This window comes from Charadrius vociferus, unplaced genomic scaffold (assembly GCF_000708025.1).
Source record: "Charadrius vociferus isolate BGI_N301 unplaced genomic scaffold, ASM70802v2 scaffold11, whole genome shotgun sequence".
In the NCBI taxonomy this organism is placed as follows: Eukaryota; Metazoa; Chordata; class Aves; order Charadriiformes; family Charadriidae; genus Charadrius; species Charadrius vociferus.
The window spans coordinates 1,382,207-1,402,016 of record NW_009646846.1 but is presented as its reverse complement, the minus strand read 5'-3'; the positions used below and the strand labels follow the sequence as shown (position 1 = coordinate 1,402,016).

The following is a 19,810-nucleotide window of genomic DNA, read 5'->3' as shown; positions in this document are numbered from 1 at the left end:
TGAGAAAAAGTTTTCTAGAAGATTAAATCACAGCCCTCCTCAGTCAAGTTCTCGCTACAGAGATACCAGGTGATTTTTCTTAACCTATTGGATTATATCAGTAATCAGATGGATTTGGATTTTTATGGTGTTAACCAAATTAAATATTTTCATTCTGTAAGATCACCTAATAAGCCTAAAAATGAAACTTTCATTGTTTTTACGCATATGTAGTTAAATGGCAAATATTCAAGTGACAGTGTAAACTGTCTTAGAGTTGTGCACAACTATTACATTTGAGTTTCATGATTCATTTTTATGTTAGATTTGTGGGTTATATATACATATATATATACATATGTACAGTTACTCTGCTCAGTGTTGAGATTGAGTTGTGATAATTTTAGTTTAGAAGTCTTCCTTCGGTAACTGTTACCTTTTGGTGTTTCCAACTTGGGGAAGGTGCATTGTTGGGCAGAAACAGAATTTTACATAGGTTTTAAAATCGTATGGATGGTAAAAGTAAAATGCGTAAACCAATTAAAAGAATTTTAAAAGTCTTCTGAGGCGAAAGGAAGGGCCATAGTTAGATTCCGTTTGTAGCTTTTCTCTAATTTTCCATTGCCATTTCTGAAGGTTTTTAATGGTAGTTAAGGTTTTAAATTACGGCTTAATAATTTTTGTAATAACCTACAAAATTACATGTTTAGAAGCCGTGATGAAAGGAAAAAAGATGAACGTTCTCGGAAGAGAGATTATGACCGAAATCCTCCCAGAAGAGATTCCTATAGGGATAGATATAACAGAAGAAGAGGGAGGAGTCGGAGCTACAGCAGGAGTCGAAGTAGAAGTTGGAGCAAAGAGAGATTGCGGGACCGGGATCGAGACCGGAGCAGAAGCCGGAGCAGAACACGAAGCAGAGGTACCAACAGTTGGTCTCTAAAATACGGTGAATGTTGCCTACAAAATTTAGACACTACATTTAAACACTACCTTCAAATGCACCAAAATGTCCTCTATTGTTCTTGTTTCTTTGCTCAAATTTAGCTTGGTTTTCTCTGGAAATAAGGCTTATGTGGTTATGTTTTCATTGCTTGTTTTTCCCTCTTTCCCTCCATTCTTCACTACTGTCTTTGACTGTGTTTGGCACTTTTAAGCAATGTTCAAAGAGAGGCAGAAAAATCCAAGTTAGTTGCATTTCATTGAGTTTTAGGAAATTCAGAATCTGGTCTGGAAAGATATAGAAATTAATACCCATCTACGGAGGTAGAACTGGCAGAAATTACCTGTTTGACAGCAAATGACTTGTCAAGCAGAACAGTACAAGTCTATTCTTTTTGTCTTGTCCCCTCCTCGGTGTTCTAGGGAGGGGCTGAAATTATTACAGTAAATATTTGCATTTGCAAACATATCTGTAGGACTTAAGGCTTCAGTACAGCAGTTTTTCAAATTAAGCTTCTTTAAAAACGAAGCTGTTTATTCAGTTGAAAGGAATGCTTTTTCCCCCAATACTGTTACTGATAACTTGGAAAAGAACATCGAGAGTCATTTTATATCTTTATTCTGCCTTAAGCAATGTAGAGGTAAAACCAGCCTGGTTTAAGTCTCCTGTGTATTATTTCTCTTTCCGTAGAATGGACCTTGGTAACTCAGCCTTAAAAGTAGGAAAGCAGAGTTCCTGAAAATATGCGAGCAGGTTTTCAGGAACTCTTTCAGGTTTTGTTTTCAAACAACTTACAGATGAGCAAGTTAAGCATGCAGCAGTTTAACTAAAAGATTACAATGTGATTACATCTTAATTCAAGGTTTATTTTACATAAACCGCAGTGGTAATATCTTATAGACAGTATCTTATAGTGAAAGCTTTGTTTCTTTTTCTGGTTTATCCACATTTATCTGCTATCTTTAAGACATTTTTATTTATGTTCCTTTAATGTGGGGTTATTTGAGTCTACGAATTTACCTTATGACGGAGCTCGACTGTCTTAATCTGGATACTTACTGTTTATTTGATGGTATTATTAGAAGATTAGGAGAATAGTTTGTATGTATTCAGAATGAAAGGTCATATTACTGCTGTATCTGTCCATGAGTGTTCCACACTTGTCAATCACCATTATACCTCCAGACATGACAAACCTTTGCATGCAATGAATATATGCCTTTGATTGCAGATAAAATGAAGATAAATATGAAGATACAACAATAACAGTGTCTTGAAACATTAAAGATATTTAACTTTTTAGTGTTTTCACGTGGTGGTTACCTTTTTCTTGCCCATTGCTTCCTTTTATTCAGAATAACTTTCTGTCTGAAGTTCTTAGAATATATGCATGAATACAGAAGATGTGGTCTGCTTGAAGTTAAGTAGAGTTTCTGCTTTACTGTGGGTATAGCTGTTATTAAAATACCCCAGTGGCTGACTATGTACTTTTAAGATTATCATTTTTCTGATTAAACCATTGGAGTGTAGAATCATGGAATAGTTGAGGTTGGAAGAGACTTCTGAAGGTCACGTAGTCCAGTACTCCTCCTCAAAGCAGATAAATTGGAGCAGGTTGCTCAGAACCCTATCCAGTTGGGTTATAAATAACTCCGAGTGGAGACTGTACAGGCATTCTGGGCAACCTGTAGAACGTTTCAGTTATTGTTTTTATATTTTGAGTTGAATTGGGGTGGAATAAAGATACTTAAACAGATTGGTGGCTGCTTCTGGTGAAAATGTGCAGAAGAAATCATCCAATATAACTCTTCTTTTTTTTTTTTTTTTTTTTTTTAAATACAGAAAGGGATTTGGGAAAGCCAAAATATGATATGGATAGAACAGATCCATTAGAGAACAATTATACTCCAGTTTCTTCTGTGACAAATATTTCATCTGGCCACTACCCTGTCCCTACATTGAGCAGCACTATTACTGTTATTGCTCCTGCTCATCATGGAAATAACACTACTGAAAGCTGGTCGGAGTTCCATGAAGAGCAGCTGGACCACAACTCCTATGGAAGACCTCCGCTGCCAAAGAAACGCTGTAGAGATTATGATGGTAAGTCTGTATTTTTTTTAGTTGCTTTCTGCAGCTATGATGGGTCTCTTTCTGAAAAGACTGAGGTAATCTTCCTTTCTTTCCTTGATCTCCTCTAATACTGCGTTTTTTTTCTGTTACTCAGTTCTTGAATGCAAATTTTATCCCACTTTTTATTAATTTAGCTTTTAGACAGCTTTTTTATTAGTGTTTGTATAGATTTTTAGTTACTAGAATTATTTTGTAGAGATGAAAAATAGTCTATTTATGTAAAAAAGATATAAAAAAAATCCGTTTTTTCTCAGATTTTCTGTCTGATGTCATGTTCAAGCCAAATACTGTATTTGATAGTTTTGGCCATGATTAGCACCTTATTCCATACTATCTGAGAGATATTTTTTAACTAGAAAGGTCTAGAGCTGCAGCTTCCCAGGCTGACGTTAACCCATTTTTTCTGTGTAGGTGTTTCTTAAAATTGGGTGGCTTTTTGTGCTTATCTGTGTCTTAAGCTATCATTTTGCATGTCTGGTGCCAAAAATCCACAGAAGAGGCTGCTGCAGTTGGCAGTGACTTAGCTAAATTCAGCCAGTCAACCTGTTAGCTCAAAAGCGTTTAAATTTCCCCCTAAAGTTTTTTCTGATTTTTTTTTTTTTTCCTGTTGTTTACTACAGCGACAAGCTTAAGATCTAGGCCAGTTTACATTTGGAACTATGATTAGAATAGAATTAATTTTTCAGTAAAGAAAAAGGGAGGTTGAGCTCTCAAGTGTCAGCAGAGTTTTACTTGTGAAGAATAGCTTGGCCATTATACGTCACAGCAATACTGTGGAGCAAGTCGAGTTGTGAAAGTATAGTTTTGTTTTGAAGTTTTCTTCTAATGCAAGCTGAGCTGTAGAATGTTGTGTCATGGTCTCCCAGCTCTACAGGTTTTTTAGAAAGGAACAAAATGTGCAGGCTAGCACACTTCTGAAATAACATCTCCAGGCATGACACTGGGACTTTTTATCTTTAACAGTGTGTCTTCTATAGAAGCTTAGTATATCTAATTTCTGAATATGAAGCAAATGGTAATGTGTTGGAAAACTGTGATACAGTTGTCCTCAAATTTCAACTGGTTGTGTGTTGTTTTTTTTTTCCCTACCTTTCTGACTATTACTGAAATCTCTCAGTAGATGTCTCTTGCATTTGCTTTTTTTGTGGCTGCTTGTGTCTTCTAAATTTATAAGCTCATCTCTCCATTCTGTGGCTAGCTGGTTCCAACATACTGCTCTTCCTGTCTGTACTTTCACAATTTTTGCTTGACCCTCTGCAGAACTTCTGTTTTTTCTTAACTTTTCAATTTATATGTTCTATAACTCTTCCTGAAGATGAGGTAATACAGACTGCTTTTAAGCATCATGTTTTGAGGAAGCAGACACTCAGCTTTCTTCCTATTTTACCTGAAGATGTTTTGAACTTTCCCCCCATATTGCATTGTATTGTATTGGGGGTTTTGTGGATGCTGTGGCTAAACAGATAATCATAGAATAATTTGGGTTAGAAGGAAACTTTAAAGGTCATCTAGTTCAACCCCCCCTGCTATAAGCAGGGACATCTTCAACTAGATCAGGTTGCTCAGAGCCCCGTCCACCTCGACCTTGTATGTTTCCAGGGATCGGGCATCTACAGTGTCTCTGAGCAACGTGTGCCAGTGTTTCACCACCCTCATTGTAAAAAAAATTCTTCCTTATGTCTGGTCTGAATCTGCCCTCCTTTAATTTAAAACCATTACCCCTTGTCCTATTGCTGTAGGCCTACTAAAAAGTCTCTCCCCATCTTTGTCTTGTCCAGGCTAAACAATCCCAGCTCTCTCAGCCTTTCTTCATAGGAGGGGTGTTCCATCCCTCTAATAATTTTTGTGGCCCTCCTCTGGACCCACTCCAATGTTTTACTTGCATGTAAAAGAAAATAAATGCATGCATATTCATTTTTATTTATATGTGTGTATTTAATATTTACATATGTATGTATATAAGTGCATATACAATACATATATATCAGTAATAGCATTTTTTTTGCTCTTACATAATCACATTAAACTATAGCAAAATATTCTAATTCTTCCTGAAATAGCTGCAAAGGAGGAATTGGAGTGAATTTTCTCATGTTGCAATTTTACAATATAACTTTCAACTTTAATAGGGGTTTCTCAATCCCAATATCTGCACTTTTTACTTAGAAACACTTTTTTTGGTTAATGTGATGAAAACTAGATTTTATTCTTTGCTTTCACAGTTTGTTACAATTCAGTGCCGAGTTAATTCTTCAAGAAAAATCTAACTCCTATATTCATTCTGCTAGAATGTTGCTGCAATCTTCCTGTGTGCTGATTGTTAAACAGCCAATTTCATTTTCGAATATAAATTTCTGCTGGTATATGAAGCTCTTGATTTGCAAACTACTGTATTACACAGATAATGTCTCATATCTTCTCTGAATCAAACTACAGCTGTTGAATACTAACAACAATTTTTTTTATGTTTCAGAAAAGGGTTTCTGTATGAGAGGAGACATGTGCCCTTTTGATCACGGAAGCGATCCAGTCGTGGTAGAAGACGTGAATCTTCCTGGCATTCTGCCTTTTCCAGCACAACCCCCTGTTGTCGAAGGACCACCTCCTCCTGGACTTCCTCCCCCTCCACCAATTCTGAGTCCTCCTCCTGTTAACCTTAGACCTCCAGTGCCACCACCAGGCCCCTTACCACCTAGCCTTCCACCTGTAACAGGTAACTGCCATCTTTTAGTAGAAAGTAAAGCCATTTTTTTAGTAGAAAAGCCTGGATTTTACTTGAGTTGTATGCAGTGCAAAAAATTGTTTTCAGAGTGCCAACTATATTTTAGGAAGTTGTACTATGCTCTACTATGGCATAGCTTACCCCCAAATGATTGGGTTTTGTGGTGGTTGTTGCAGAGTTGATTGTTGTAAAATTTGCATGTTAAATCTGAATCTGAATAGGGATTAGTATTTTAATTGTGTGTAAGCAAAAGCATGGCATGGCAAAACTCAGTTCCTTGAGTTTTATAGAAGTTGTCTGAAACTGACTACTGTTAGAGAAGAAGGGAAAATCCTGGAAACAACAGATATTAAACATATAATTTGTAATGCTAAAATTAAAGAGAATTCATGACCACATCAAATTTACACTTGAAAGTATGTCATTTGGAATTAATTTTGAAACTAAACTTGTAAAGTAACTAAGAAAATTCTCCAGCTTGTTTACTCCTTCCTTGCAAAGTGCTTTGGCTCAAGCACTAAAAATTACATGAAAACGTGTGTGCCAGGCTCTCATTTATAAAATAGCAGTTTGTTATTCAGTTCCCTTGTGTGGTTTAAAAACTGTTATGTTAGTTTTACGTGATTATTCCTTTCTCTCTTTTTTTATTAACTTAGATGTCCCACTTGGTAAAATTATTCAAGAATAATTGATATTTGATATTGCTTGAAAGTTTCTTAAAAGGTTTTCTTTTCTGGTTGATAGTATATTTAAGTAAGAACTGAATTTATTTCTTTCTCTTACTATAGAGAGTAACTGATTGCCGTGGTGATCAGTTCTTCCTTGCATGCTATTTCCAGATCTGTGTGGAAAGTCCAAATATGTGATTTAGTATCTGTTTCCGAAACCTGGTTTTGCCAATGACTAAATTGAAGGTCAGGCTTGACTGCTTAGCTTTGAAAGTGTCACGTAACCTGTTGTAAAAAACATTCAACCAACCAAACAGATAAAAAAGATCATCAGTTTTAAGAAAGATACGTTTGACTTTCCACCAGTTGTAGGTTTCTTCCTGGGTATTTGGAAAAATAATTTTAATCAAGTTAATTATTATCATAGAATATTTTTGTTATACCTTATTAAAACAATAGAATTTGTTTCTTTGAGGGGGTTTTATAGAGCTTTAAAGATCTTCTGTTGGTGAAGATAAATACTGGATTAGCAATTAAATTTTGCTTATAGAAAGAAGGTGTTCAGAGAAATGTTAAGCTATTCAAATTCTTCTCTATATAGTCTAAGCTCTGAGTACTGGGTGGTTGGGATGGTTTCATATGAATGAATGGTACAGCATCGTGTCTGTATACATGCCCTCTCACCCCCTTTTTTTTAAATAGCCTTAAAAACATTTCAGATCGATTTCCTTATGAGTTGAGTGTAATGGAAGTCTAGTGGATAATAAATTAATTAATTGTTTTTCTTCGGTTTTGGCAGGACCACCCCCTCCACTTCCCCCATTGCAGCCTGCTGGCATGGATGCTCCCCCAAACTCAGCAACTAGCTCAGTTCCTACTGTTGTTACAACGGGTATTCATCACCAGCCGCCTCCTGCTCCACCCTCTCTTTTTACAGCAGGTGTAGTACTGAGGCTTTGCCCACAAGGTTTGCTAAATAGAATAACATTGATTCATACTATAGTGTACTTTTTAGAGATTATAATTTCATAGTTTAGGAGAATAAGTTTGTGTCATTTACACTGTGACAGTAATTTAATACTCTTTTTTTCTCTGACTTAATTCAGGATGGAAGTAAAATTTGCATGTAAAATGTGAATCTTGACTATGGAGTAATAGTTTCACTGTGTTTAAGCAGAAAATTTGGCATGGCAGTTTTAGGATAGTTGTTATACAACTTTGCCATTGTAACTGTATCTTGTAATTAAATGAAATATTATATTTGAAACCTTAGGGGTTTTAACTGCAATTTATTTTAATTAGACAATTTCTTTGTTACCAGAAACGTATGACACAGATGGCTATAATCCTGAAGCTCCAAGTATAACAAATACTTCAAGACCTATGTATAGACATAGGGTACATGCCCAAAGACCAAATTTGATAGGACTCACATCAGGTGATATGGATCTACCACCCAGAGGTATGCTCTCAAATCTGTAGTTGTTTAGTTTAGCTGATTTTTCTTACATTTATGCAGATTGAGGCCGTTTTCAGAGAATGTAATACTGGAAAACATTGTATTTTTTTAATAAATCTTTTGTAATTAAGAGAAGTTTAATTGAATAGGAAATTGTGCTCCTAGTTGCTTTGTATGTGCATTTTTACAAGTTAAAATTAAATCTCATGCTAGAGTATTGCACAGTTTACGCTTGGCTGTAATAACTAGTCACTTCGTATATATTTTATGTAGAAAAATGGTAATGTTTCTGTAGCAGACTCTTAAGATGATTTTTGCTGCAGAGAGGAGGGAGTAATTTTTATCCAGTAGCAGACAGTTATGTATGACTAATCTTAACCTCATAGTTCCAGTGGCCCTGAGAAGAAGCAGCAGCATACAAAATGAGAATGGAAGAGGGATAAACCCAATTTTTTTAATGTGGGTTTATTTACATTTGTATGTATTTGTATTTAATCTTACTATGTTTTTGTTGGTGTATTTTCAGTGAGGAGTCCCCTAATATGATTCCTGTTCTTCAGCTAGAGCCACTCCTCTCCCACCGCATCCCTAAATCTTGCTCTTAGGTGTTAGTGCTCTTGAGTACTGTACATTTCCTATCATGAGCACTTCTGTGCGTGCCACCTAATATGTAGAATGGAGGTGTTAGCAGAAACGGTGTGAGCCTCAAAGTATTGTACAGAACACTGTGAATCGGTGAATGCAGTCATCTTGAGGCAGATGCCTTCTGTCACACCTGTTTTGTTTTCCTTATGTATGATGTTACTGTGACAGATTGAAAGCTATTAGCAATTCTGATCTGTCACAGCATCTGTTGATAGCTAAGAAGAAAAGTCTGCAACCAAGATTTGATCCAGTTTGAATAGGGATCATAGTAATTTCAAAATAAACAATTGTACTTTTCAATGCAAATTCAATGTAAGCAGAATACCTTTTAACACAGAAAATGCAAAAAAAATACTGTAAAATCTTTTATCTGTTCACAGAAAAACCTCCTAATAAAAGTAGTATGAGAATAGTGGTAGATGCTGAATCCAGGAAAAGAACAATTGGTGCAGGGGATGGTGGAGTTCCTACAAAGAAGACTTGGTTTGACAAGTGAGTGATCATTAACATGAGGTTGGCTTAATAGCTGAAATTCCATGGAGCTCTGTGCTGTAATCTGAAACATATATAAAATCTATATACATTGCAACCAAGTTAACCTGTGAATAAGCTGACTGTAGTAAAATAAATCACACTGTAAGAGTGATCTGTATTTAACTGTCTTCTCTCAAGGGCAGTATAGAGATAGCTGAAGTTGCTTTGGATGGTATCAAGGTCTACTCCCTGAAAGCTGGAATGATTTAAGAAACGGGAAAGCTGCAGTGTGATGGTTGTTAGGGATGACTGATTTTAGTTTTGAAATGTGAATTGCATCATTGCTATTTTGGATTGAGTTGCCAGGTATGTTAGTGTCAGAAAATACAAGGTGCAGTGGCTATTGTCCAGATATACCTGTGGTGACACAAGGTTGGAAGGGATTTTAAGAGATTACTGGGACTGAGGAGAGCCTTGAAGTAATAGTTATTTGAAGTGTTAGTGGGGAAAATCCATGGAGTAGCTGAGAAATAGTTTTTGGAAAGAAGCAATGTGGAAGTTGGGACTTACTGACACAAGCAAATTATTGTGAATTATCTCGCAGATTTAAGTGCTGGGGTATGCTGAGAATATTGGTGGGGAAAAGTGCAGATATATGGGTCCATGTGCTGTACTCCTCTACAGTTTTCTAAAATTACTTTTTTTTCTTTAAGTCTGCAGATCTATCTGTGTCTCACACACATGCTCCTATGTAAGCATATAGAATTTAACATTGTGTTTGCTAGCTTGCTATGGATTTCTGGCTTGGTTTTTATTTGTTGCAGGCAAAATTTTAACAGAACAAATAGTCCAGGTTTCCAGAAGAAGTTGCCGTTTGGAAATGAGAATACAAAACTTGAATTGAGGAAAGTTCCACCAGAACTTAACAATATCAGCAAACTTAATGAGCACTTCAGTAAGTTTGGAAACTTAGTCAACTTACAGGTAAGAGTCAACAAAGAGAAGGTGGTGTGCTTTGACTTGAGGTAGTTATTAAAAGGACTATGCCAGTTGTTTTTTAACTGGTCCCTGAAGCTTTTGTCATTATTTTCCTAACTTGTTTCGTAAACATGATCTCATTGTTTTTAAGGGAATTGTCATTGAAGAAGCAGAAGTGGAATGTTCTAGTTGTCTTTTAGATTTTGAACAAATGTTTTCCTCACAGATAAGACTTTTAAGATACGTTGTTTAAAACATTGAAAATTGTTTTGAGGTGTTTTTTCCGTCACCCCTTTTCTCAAGTTTGGATCTGGTATCATAAACCCTCTGTATTTTTTAAGATAGGTGGTGAATACAGAAAACCTGTGTTTCTCATCCAGAAAGCAGTCCCTGTGATGTAATTTCTTTCTAGTCCCATAGTAGTAATTACAAGGGATAAAGTGTCACTTAGTGGTGTATCTGAATGACCCACATTTGTAAACAGAAATAAGCAAACAATTAGAGAAAGATGCAAGAGAGGTGCAAAGAACTAAAGCCTAACTTATGTTGATGTTGCATATTGCAGGCTGTATGTGTAACGTCAGTATTTCAGACCCAGTCTCTGAGCTACTCAGTCTGATCTTTCATCGTGTTTCATTATGAACAAGTTTCAGATGCTAGCTAGTGTTTCTATGTACGCTTTCTTGTTTGCACTGAGAGGTTTAATGAAGAGGTGTAATAGAATATTTTTGTGCATACTGATAGAGTACAGAATAAACCTCCTGTGCCTATCTGAACACTGAGGGAATTTAAATCTCTCTTAATTGCTTTTAAATATTTCTTAAGTCTTTCCATACTTCATCTAAGAATATTGATATATTAGCAGGCAGCGGGATTCAGTAAGGCAAGTAAAATTGTGTGTGAATGTGTGTAGAGAGACAGACAGGTACACAGGTAGATATTGCAAGCTATGTTCTTTTTCCAAAAGGTATAATTTTTGTTCTTTGGAGTTGTCTAAAATAATACGTTAATGCTCAAAGGAGGAAAACCAAAATGAACTTTGTTGTCTAGCTCTCATACTAGGTAGGACATTCATTAACTGACCCCTGTATTTTTTGTAGCAATTTTTGTTACTTCAGTGATGCTTCCTCTTGTCTTTTAAACAGCTACTCATATTTGCAATTAGAAATACTCTTGACTATTTTAGGTATTTTACTTCCATTTGTTTGGTTTGGGTTTTTTAACTATTCTTGAAGTTTATTAGCTTAATCTCAAGGTTGCTTCTTGACACCAGGCTTTTCAAACAGAATCATGAGCGGTAAGTATTTATCTGCTGACCCATGTTGGGTTTAAACTGTAAGCTTCTGAGCCTTGAAACTAGGGATTTTATGATAACTGAGACACAAATTGGAATCCTACATGCAGTAAGTTTTGCTCTTCTGTTTTAAATCTTAGGTTGCATATCAAGGTGATCCAGAAGGTGCCCTTATTCAGTTTGCCACACATGAGGAAGCAAAGAAAGCTATATCAAGTACAGAAGCAGTGTTAAATAATCGTTTTATTAAAGTTTATTGGCATCGAGAAGGCAGTGCACCACAAATCCAAACTACTACACAGAAGGTAGAGGATCTAAGGCCATTCTATCTAGAACGTTATGTAAAATGTAATCTTTTAAACATTTAAAAAAAAAACATTTGTAGAAAGTAGACTAAGTACTTTTGAAATAATGAATACTTCATATAATTCTTTTCCAAAAGTTACTCTTTAATTCTAGATTCTTTGACCTCAAACACAAGGTTCAGGGGTTGATTAGCAAGATAAGACTGAAGATATTTAAAGAAAGCCCTTCTGTGACTTACGGAGAATTCCACTCTGTTGTCATCTCGTCATCTCATGTGAAGCAAGATTTGATGCTACTGTCTGCTGAATAACATTCTATTTTGCTTTAACTAGCATAGGCTTTTTTTTTTTATTTCTGGTGAGCGTAAGAAAGACAGCAGAGTTACATTTCTTTTCTTGGAAGATAATCTCCATTTTCTTCCAAAAGGTGCTGTTTTTTCCAGTCTTTCCCTTTTTCCTTTCCTGTTGAGCATGCATACTGCTATAGAAAGTAGAAGTAGAATTGGTTTTACACAAAGGTACCTGAATGTATATACAGATATACACACATACGTATGTAGAGAGAGGGGACATGCAAATTACAGTGTTAAAGGAGAGCTGCATTAGAAACACCAATTTTGGGGAAACGGATCAGGGACATTTTATACTTTTAAGTGGAGAGGGAGATGCTGATCTCCCTGGTATCCAGTGACAGGATGCATGGGAATGGTTCAAAGCTGCTTCAGGGGAGGTTCAGGCTGGACATTAGGAAGCATTTGTCTACTGAGAGGATGGTCAGACACTGGAACAGGCTTCCTTGAGAGGTGGTCGATGCCCAAAACCTGTTAGTATTTAAGAGGCATTTGGATAATACCCTTAATAATATGCTTTAGCTTCTAACTAGCCCTGAAGTGCTCAGGCAGTCGGACTAGATGATCACTGTAGGTCCTTTCCAACTAAACTATTCTATTCTGTTTTACATTTTTTGATTGAATTGCACAGTGGAGTACCTGTTGATAGTTGTCATGTGCATAGCAGCATTGGCAACTTTTTCAGAATATGAAATAGCGGTTACTGTTGTGGAGCTTAGATTCATAACCTGTGGCAAGCCAAATCAGATTTGTTAGCAGGCTTAGTGGGTCTACTCAAACATAAGAGGAAGCTTGGATTTTCCCAGGTCATGTAGGTTATTGGATAGAGAGTCTTGTCAGTTAGCTCCTGGTGTAGCAAGTCCTTCTAAATACGTGTGTGTCCTGCTTTATGGGATTTGCTGTCAGTATGGAACAACATTCTACACTTAGAAAATATGAAGCAAGCTCTGTAGAAGTTCATTTTTTTATATACACTGATATAATGAACAAATGAGTTAGAAGATTCTTTCAATTGCTGCTCTGAGTTTTTAATTCCTTCTTTCTCTGGCGTATGTCGTCATTCGGAATCAGTGACTCAGTTTTCCATAGCAATCCTGCTGTAGGGCATTTTAAGTTTCCTTTCCTTCTTTTGTAACAAATGTCCTGCTTTTTACCTGCATTAAAATGCAGGTTTAATGACACTTATCTCACTATCTCCCTAGTTATCATCCTATAGATTTGAGTTTGGAATCAAATTTATAAATGTGATGCTTGATCTGAACTAATACTACTCAAAATGGTATTTGTTTTCTAAGCATGATTTACATCTCATCCGCCAGAAGAGGGCAGTGGAGTATGTCATTTGCATTTATACAAACATTACCTCTTTGACAAGGATAGCTTGAACAGTTACTGCCATCGGCGTATTTGCTGATTATGCTGTTCAGCTTTGAGTATTAATTGTGTATTTCAAATCTGTATATTTGTTATTTTGCAAAACATCAATTTTAAATAGTCTTATAGTTTTTAGTGGTGTTACTAGCTTCCCAGCACACTACCTCTGACAAGTTAACCTTCATGGTTTGAGAATGAATTCCCGTTCGTACCAGGTGACAGTATTAAGGGTTCCCACTTCACAAAGGACAGCCTGAAAGGCAGGTGTCAGGAGACTACAATTTGAAGTCTGTTGTGGGTGATAGAGGGTGCAGAATGCAAGAAAAATGTAAACAGGAAATTAAAAATTTAGGTGCAATGCTTTCATGTTCTACTACCCCAAAATATAACAATTATCAAATTGTTGAGTCAGTAAACAGATATTTTTAATTCATATGCCTTTCAGGAGCATGAATACTTCCCTTTTCATTGAAATTAATATTTGGTATCATATCTACAAGTAGTATGAAAACTCTTTTCTTATAGTACTTCACATACGATGAGTATTTGAATTTTTGTCAAGATTCCTGGTGTGTTAATTACAGCTGAATTAATTTTACCTGTATTTATAATGGTTTTTCGCCAGATTTTTTCTGTCAGGCACTAAAGACAGGCTTTTGATTTTTTTTCAATGTAAAATCAGTTGACTTTTAAGTTGTCCCTTCAGCAGTATCTGGTCCTGGACAATTTCTTTGCCATTGCTGTTTCCTCAGCAGGATTACTTTGGAAAATTCTTACTGTGGAAATTCTGAAAGGAGTGGAAATAATTAGTAAGATGATGGGACTCCACTATAATAAATCATCAAATAAAAGTTTTCTGCCAGGAAGCAGAAATAATATGCTCTCCACATCTGTGGTAGATAAAACAAGTAGTACTGAGCTTAAAAGGCAGCACAGGAGATTTAGGTTAGATATTAAAAACATTTTCTAATGCTAAAGAATACTGAAATGCTTTTGCCGAGCAAGGTAGTAAGGCCTCTTACATTGGAAAACTGTAAGAACTAGATAGATAGATACTGTCAGTAATGGCCTAGGTATAGCTGACTTTGCCCTGGAGAGGAGGAATGGATTAGGTGACCTCCTGAGGGTCATAAATATGACAGGAAGCTTGCATGGAAGCATATTTTTTTGGTCTTAAGTGTTTAATGTATTTGTCAAAGGAAAAAAAGGCAAGGTGTTAGCTGTCAGGGCGTATCTGTAGTAGGTTCAAAGACTGGCTGCTCTGTACTCTTTTTCCTCAGTCCCATGACTGCATGTCTCCATATTCTTCTTTCTTTTTCTGTTTTGTCCGAGTTAAATACATAGGAGATGAAAGGTGACATATTGCTATTAAAAAGCGATAGTCTTTATGATACAAGTTTGTATTTTGTTTTTGTATAACTAAATGGTTGATGATGAAAGATTTGTGAAAGGAATCAGAGGACTGCTTATTACTTTTTATTGAGTTCTAACAGGTGAAAATTAAGATAGTCTAAGTAGACGTGATTAACAGAAATAGATCAGACTTGTTTGATCACTTCTGAGAGCTGCAAGCGCAAAACAGATGTTATTGCTGTATGCACTATACAAATAGTCAATATAACATCCTAAATCTCATGAAGTGTTTATTTTTGCCATCAGGTGAAAAAGCTATTGAATGATGAAAAGGAAGAAGTGTAAATTGAAATGCCGTTGCAGCAGTTTCTTTGTGTATTTATTGAACTACATATGTAGCAGCCTTTTGTTGTTAATGTTATGATGTGCTTTTTTGGGGGTGCGTGGTGTTACAGGTAATACAACCTTTAGTTCAGCAACCTAGTTTACCAGTAGTGAAGCAATCCGTCAAGGAGAGATTAGGTCCGGTACCTGCAAGTAATATTGAACCTGCAGAAGCACAGAGTGCCAATACAGAAGTCACTCAGGTATGTATGATAGTCAAAAGCAGTTGCGCGATTTTGTTTCTGTAATAAGTTCCACAGGGTATGAATGTATCTGTTACAGTTCCTCATATAGTGCAAGTACACATTTACTACTTATAAGTGCATCTAATTCGATTGCGTATGGCGTTTTGATATTAAAGTTTTCATGGGTGTAATGATATTTGGCTTTTTCACCCAAGCATGGTGTTTAATTTTTAGTATCACAGCTTTTTACTTAATTAAAAAAAAAACCAACCAAACTCTGAAAATATTTCAGTAATGCATTAAATTGCAGTTTTCAGATTTCAAAATAAAGTTGGTTTCTACCCAAAGAACTAAAAGCTATCCTTTTTTTAATATTATATATGTTAAATGGCTAAAACCATTAGAGACCAATGGTCAGCATTTAAAAGTGTTTTTAGTATTTGTACGTCACCCTTAATAGAAGGACAACTGTAACCACAGTACCAATATAAATAATGACAGAATGACATGTTACTCCCGTTTAGAAATAGCCTTCAAATTTTTATTATGTTAGAAGTATCTCATTATTAGTATTCTGCCACTACTTTAGTTTTACTTCTGAAAAGGAAGACCACCACGCTTCAGAAAACATTTGTAGTTTAAATTCAAACAGCAACTTCCTGCAGTTGATGCCTGCAAATACCAGATTATAAAAGGTAGAAACTGAAGTGTACTTAAAAGGGCCTGTGTAGATAATCCTCTGCCAACTAGCATGTCATGAACTCCTTGCAAAAAGTATGCAGCGTAATCTTTGATTCCAAATCTGACTTTATCTTTGTCTTCTCCGATCTAGTTATAGATGTATATTAACTGCAAAAACAAATACCTGAAATTCAGTTTATCAGCTGCTCTGATATTACTTTTCTTGCGTTGTTGCTTAAAAGTCTATGGTTTTGTAAGTTAAATACGTTTTTTTCTAAATTCCTAACATTTGGAATTACACAGGAAACAGTAAAATATTCATAAAGTAAAATATATTTGAACTGTAATTTTGTTTTGTTTTCTTAGAATGTGACTAAATTATCTGTGAAGGATAGGCTGGGTTTTGTGTCAAAGCCAGTTACTCCAACAACTGAAAAGGTAAGAGAATGTCTGGTATTCTCTCCCTCTCACATTTAATTTCAGTAGAATTCATTTTATTATAAAACCCCTTGTGTCAATATTAAGTTTGTTTCATAACTATAAAGTTAAAGGTTCATTAAAGGTTAGGTTTACGAATTATAATATATAAAAACTCAGTTTAGCAGATGGCTGATTATAAGAATAAAATATGCTAGGACAGAAGCTGCTATTTTGTGGTTTTTGTTCTAATACCGTGGGGTCCATTTATTCAGTCATGAAAATAACTAGCTATGTTCCAGGATCCTGAGTTGTTAGAAAAATATAGAAATAAATTTTAAAAATAAATACATTTTGACACAACATATGAATCTATAGAATGCCTTTCTATAAAAACATTTTTGGGCTTTTGTGTCCCTTGAAAGGTGATGCTGTAAACATTTACCCTCTCATTGTGTCACCCTCTCATTGGGTCTTACAATTTGAAGTACTTGTGAAAAGATAAAAGTGGAAATTAATAAGTATAGAAGGGACAAAGAGAGGTAAGGTGAGCCAGATGCATCTGAATGGTGGTTATGAGTTATGTATTTTGCCCAGTGGTTGCAATTTTCAGAAGACGGAGTTACTGATGTATTTAGTAGCAAAGTTCGTGATGCATGTTTCAAGATCTATTTAGCACCTTAGGGGACAGGCGTCCCCAGTGTTTGTAACATTCATTTGACAAGACTGTTGGTAGAAAGACAGCAAGTTTTAGCCAGTTACAAGATTCCTCTGCCCAGGTATCTGTCTTTTCTATCAGAAATTGTCTTGACCTGAAATGAATGAAGAATCCACTGCACTTATCCCCCTGCCTTCTTACAGTATGGCAGTTAATGCATTTAGTAGAATCTAACAAGTAAAATTCACTCCAAAGATACTACGCTGCACTCAGCATACAAAGGTAACAATAATAATGTTGAGCTGTAATTGTAGAGGATGTCTCTTCAACTCCTTTCAAGCTGAGCAGTCCACTTAAGTACACTCATCTTGTCTTATTGCCTGTATTTTGTTGTTGGTTTGATTAGTTGCGTTTTTGTTGCCCTAAATGAGTTGCAGATAAGTATCTTACTGTGTATTCCTGAACTACATTTTGCATACATGCTATATGCTTACTTTAGAAGTAAGAAGTCTGCTTCGGTTTGAATGGAAATACTTTTGAGTATAAGGGTTGAGTTATCCTGAAACACTTTTCTACAAAGTAAAGTCATGCTAAAATGGTTTTCCGCTGTATTGTCTTACAGTACAGACTGATTTTTGATTAGCTGCTAGGCTGTTCCTTTGACATTTTTAGTAAGGTTTTGAAACTTTGACCTGGTTTTGCCTACTGTTGTCCCTTTACGAGGAAATAGCTTGCTTAGTTTGCAGTGATAACGCTCTATAAACCATTAGACATTAAAAGATTGACAGCTGTCAAAAAACATAGATGTCATGTCTGAGATGTTTTTTTGCTTCTGAGTGAGTGCAGGGTTTGACAAGAACTTTCCAGTAAGAAGGTAGGTAGCTGTGCTTGCCAAAGAGCAGGAGTAAAAGGAGAAAAAACAGTCGTTGTGAGGCCTTTTAAGATCTGTAGATGGACTTGCAATTTATGAACTTGTGAAGACATTCACACTATTCCTTCTCTTGAATAGTATTAAGAGATTTGGAAGACACTAATATGTTGCTTCTTGTTATCCTGTCTTCATTGATGCAGCTGCAACAGCTGTGGCCTCTCTCCTTATATTAAAAGATGAGGAAGGATGGTTCACTCTGCCATGAAGAGGGTTCAGGGCAAAAGGAGTGTGTCAATATTTTTGTCTTTACTTGGTCCTCTGTTTGTGATTGAGCCTGTCCTAAAGCTACATTGTAATAGGAACTCTATGGTTGGGATGTGCATATATTAATGTACTTTAATAAGCTAAAAAAAGAAACAACCTTTATCTCCTTTTTAGTGGCCCGCTTAGAGCATTTTATATCACCTTTTATAATACCCCGTAACATGCTTAGATTTTTTTTTATTTTATTTTATTCTCCTGTCTGCAGTATCTGCTTTAGAAAATACTTTACTGTGGGAAGAAATAGTATAAATAGCACAATGAAGTGAAAAGCTTTTATATGAAGTGTTTCTGTTGTAAATTCTTTTGGTCTCTTGATCTTTTCTGTCTTTCTAATGTTTCTTGGCTGTCTCTTGTTTTTTCTCCTCTTCATGGGCATTGTGTCTTATTTTATGGAGTGCGTGGTGACCAATAGACTCTGCATGCATCTTTTAATTTTTCACATATATATAAAGTATTTTTAAACTCCTGGAAATGATACTAATTCCATAATTGCTGTGATTTTCTAACAAGGCGGACAAGATCATGCCTATATTATCTCCAGTACTTAGCCATGGATTTTTTTAATACAGGTGTGGCCAAAATGTCCTTTAAGTAATGTGATAAGAAAACAGAATAGTCCAAATCTTCTGGTATTGTGGAGATGTATATAGTATACTTTAGAGGTTGTAAAGCAAACAGTAAGTCAAGGAGAAATTTTCATAGCCCATGAAAAATCTTAAGAAAGAGAACAGAGACATAGGAGTCTCTTCCTTTGCTGTACGATGTTGAAGAATTCCCTCTACTTGAGTGACTTCTTGTTGCTTGTGCAAGCTCTAATTTGCACGAACTGCATATGAAAAGGAACTATTGTATCTACTTTGGACCTTAGTCTTTAAAATTATGTTGAATAATTTTTGCAAAATTCATGCAGCCATGAAAAACTGTATTTTAAACTTCAAAATGAAAAAGTTCAGTTACTCTTGGGAAAATCTCAGTCTTCTGTTTCCTTAATTATGCTCAAACACGTAAAATTTTATATATTTGAAACTTGGAAGTACATGTGAAATCTCAATGGAAACGATTTATAATCTGCTGTTCATAATTCTTATATCTGATGTGGTGCTGACTCTTTAAAAATTGTTTAACTTCAGCAACTCCAAATATAATTATTGCACCAAATTTTTATATTCCATTTCATCAAAACAGACAAAAGAAAAGACGCTTACATATTTTTAAGCACTCATGTTTTTTTTTAAAAAAAAAATAATTGAAATTCACTGGCAAAAAAATAAAATGATTTCCTCCTATAGGTTTTATCCACTTCTACTGGCTTGACAAAAACTGTGTACAACCCTGCTGCTTTGAAGGCAGCACAGAAATCTTTGCCTGTTGTTTCCACTTCCGTGCTAGACTCTAATGAAGCACAGAAGAAAAAACAGGTAAATTAAATATGCTTCTTTATAAAATGGACCTAGATTGGGAACTTGTGACCACTAGAGATAGCGCACTATGTATGTTCATCTCAAGAGCATAAATGAAACTAGTTACAAGATTACATTCACTATAATGATTTCTTTTTAAAGGACAAGAAAATTCAGCGTTGTTTTGTTACTTTTTCAGTGTATGTTCAGGCA

General features: G+C 35.5%; 1 protein-coding gene across 2 annotated transcripts in view; it reads left to right on the top strand.

Annotated features, from left to right (window-relative positions):
- The window catches only part of RBM26 (RNA binding motif protein 26), a 57,986-nt gene that overhangs the window by 15,102 nt on the left and 23,074 nt on the right, over positions 1–19,810 (top strand). The window contains exons 4-15 of one of the 2 annotated variants that reach the window (XM_009894027.1): positions 5–69; positions 690–901; positions 2,765–3,025; positions 5,529–5,768; positions 7,245–7,381; positions 7,748–7,907; positions 8,930–9,041; positions 9,848–10,007; positions 11,436–11,600; positions 15,133–15,264; positions 16,294–16,365; positions 19,487–19,615. In XM_009894027.1, coding sequence (XP_009892329.1) covers positions 5–69; positions 690–901; positions 2,765–3,025; positions 5,529–5,768; positions 7,245–7,381; positions 7,748–7,907; positions 8,930–9,041; positions 9,848–10,007; positions 11,436–11,600; positions 15,133–15,264; positions 16,294–16,365; positions 19,487–19,615 — 1,845 coding nt within the window. Of the gene's footprint in view, positions 1–4; positions 70–689; positions 902–2,764; positions 3,026–5,528; positions 5,769–7,244; positions 7,386–7,747; positions 7,908–8,929; positions 9,042–9,847; positions 10,008–11,435; positions 11,601–15,132; positions 15,265–16,293; positions 16,366–19,486; positions 19,616–19,810 lie in introns of both variants that reach the window. The other variant, XM_009894028.1, reaches the window with a different exon arrangement.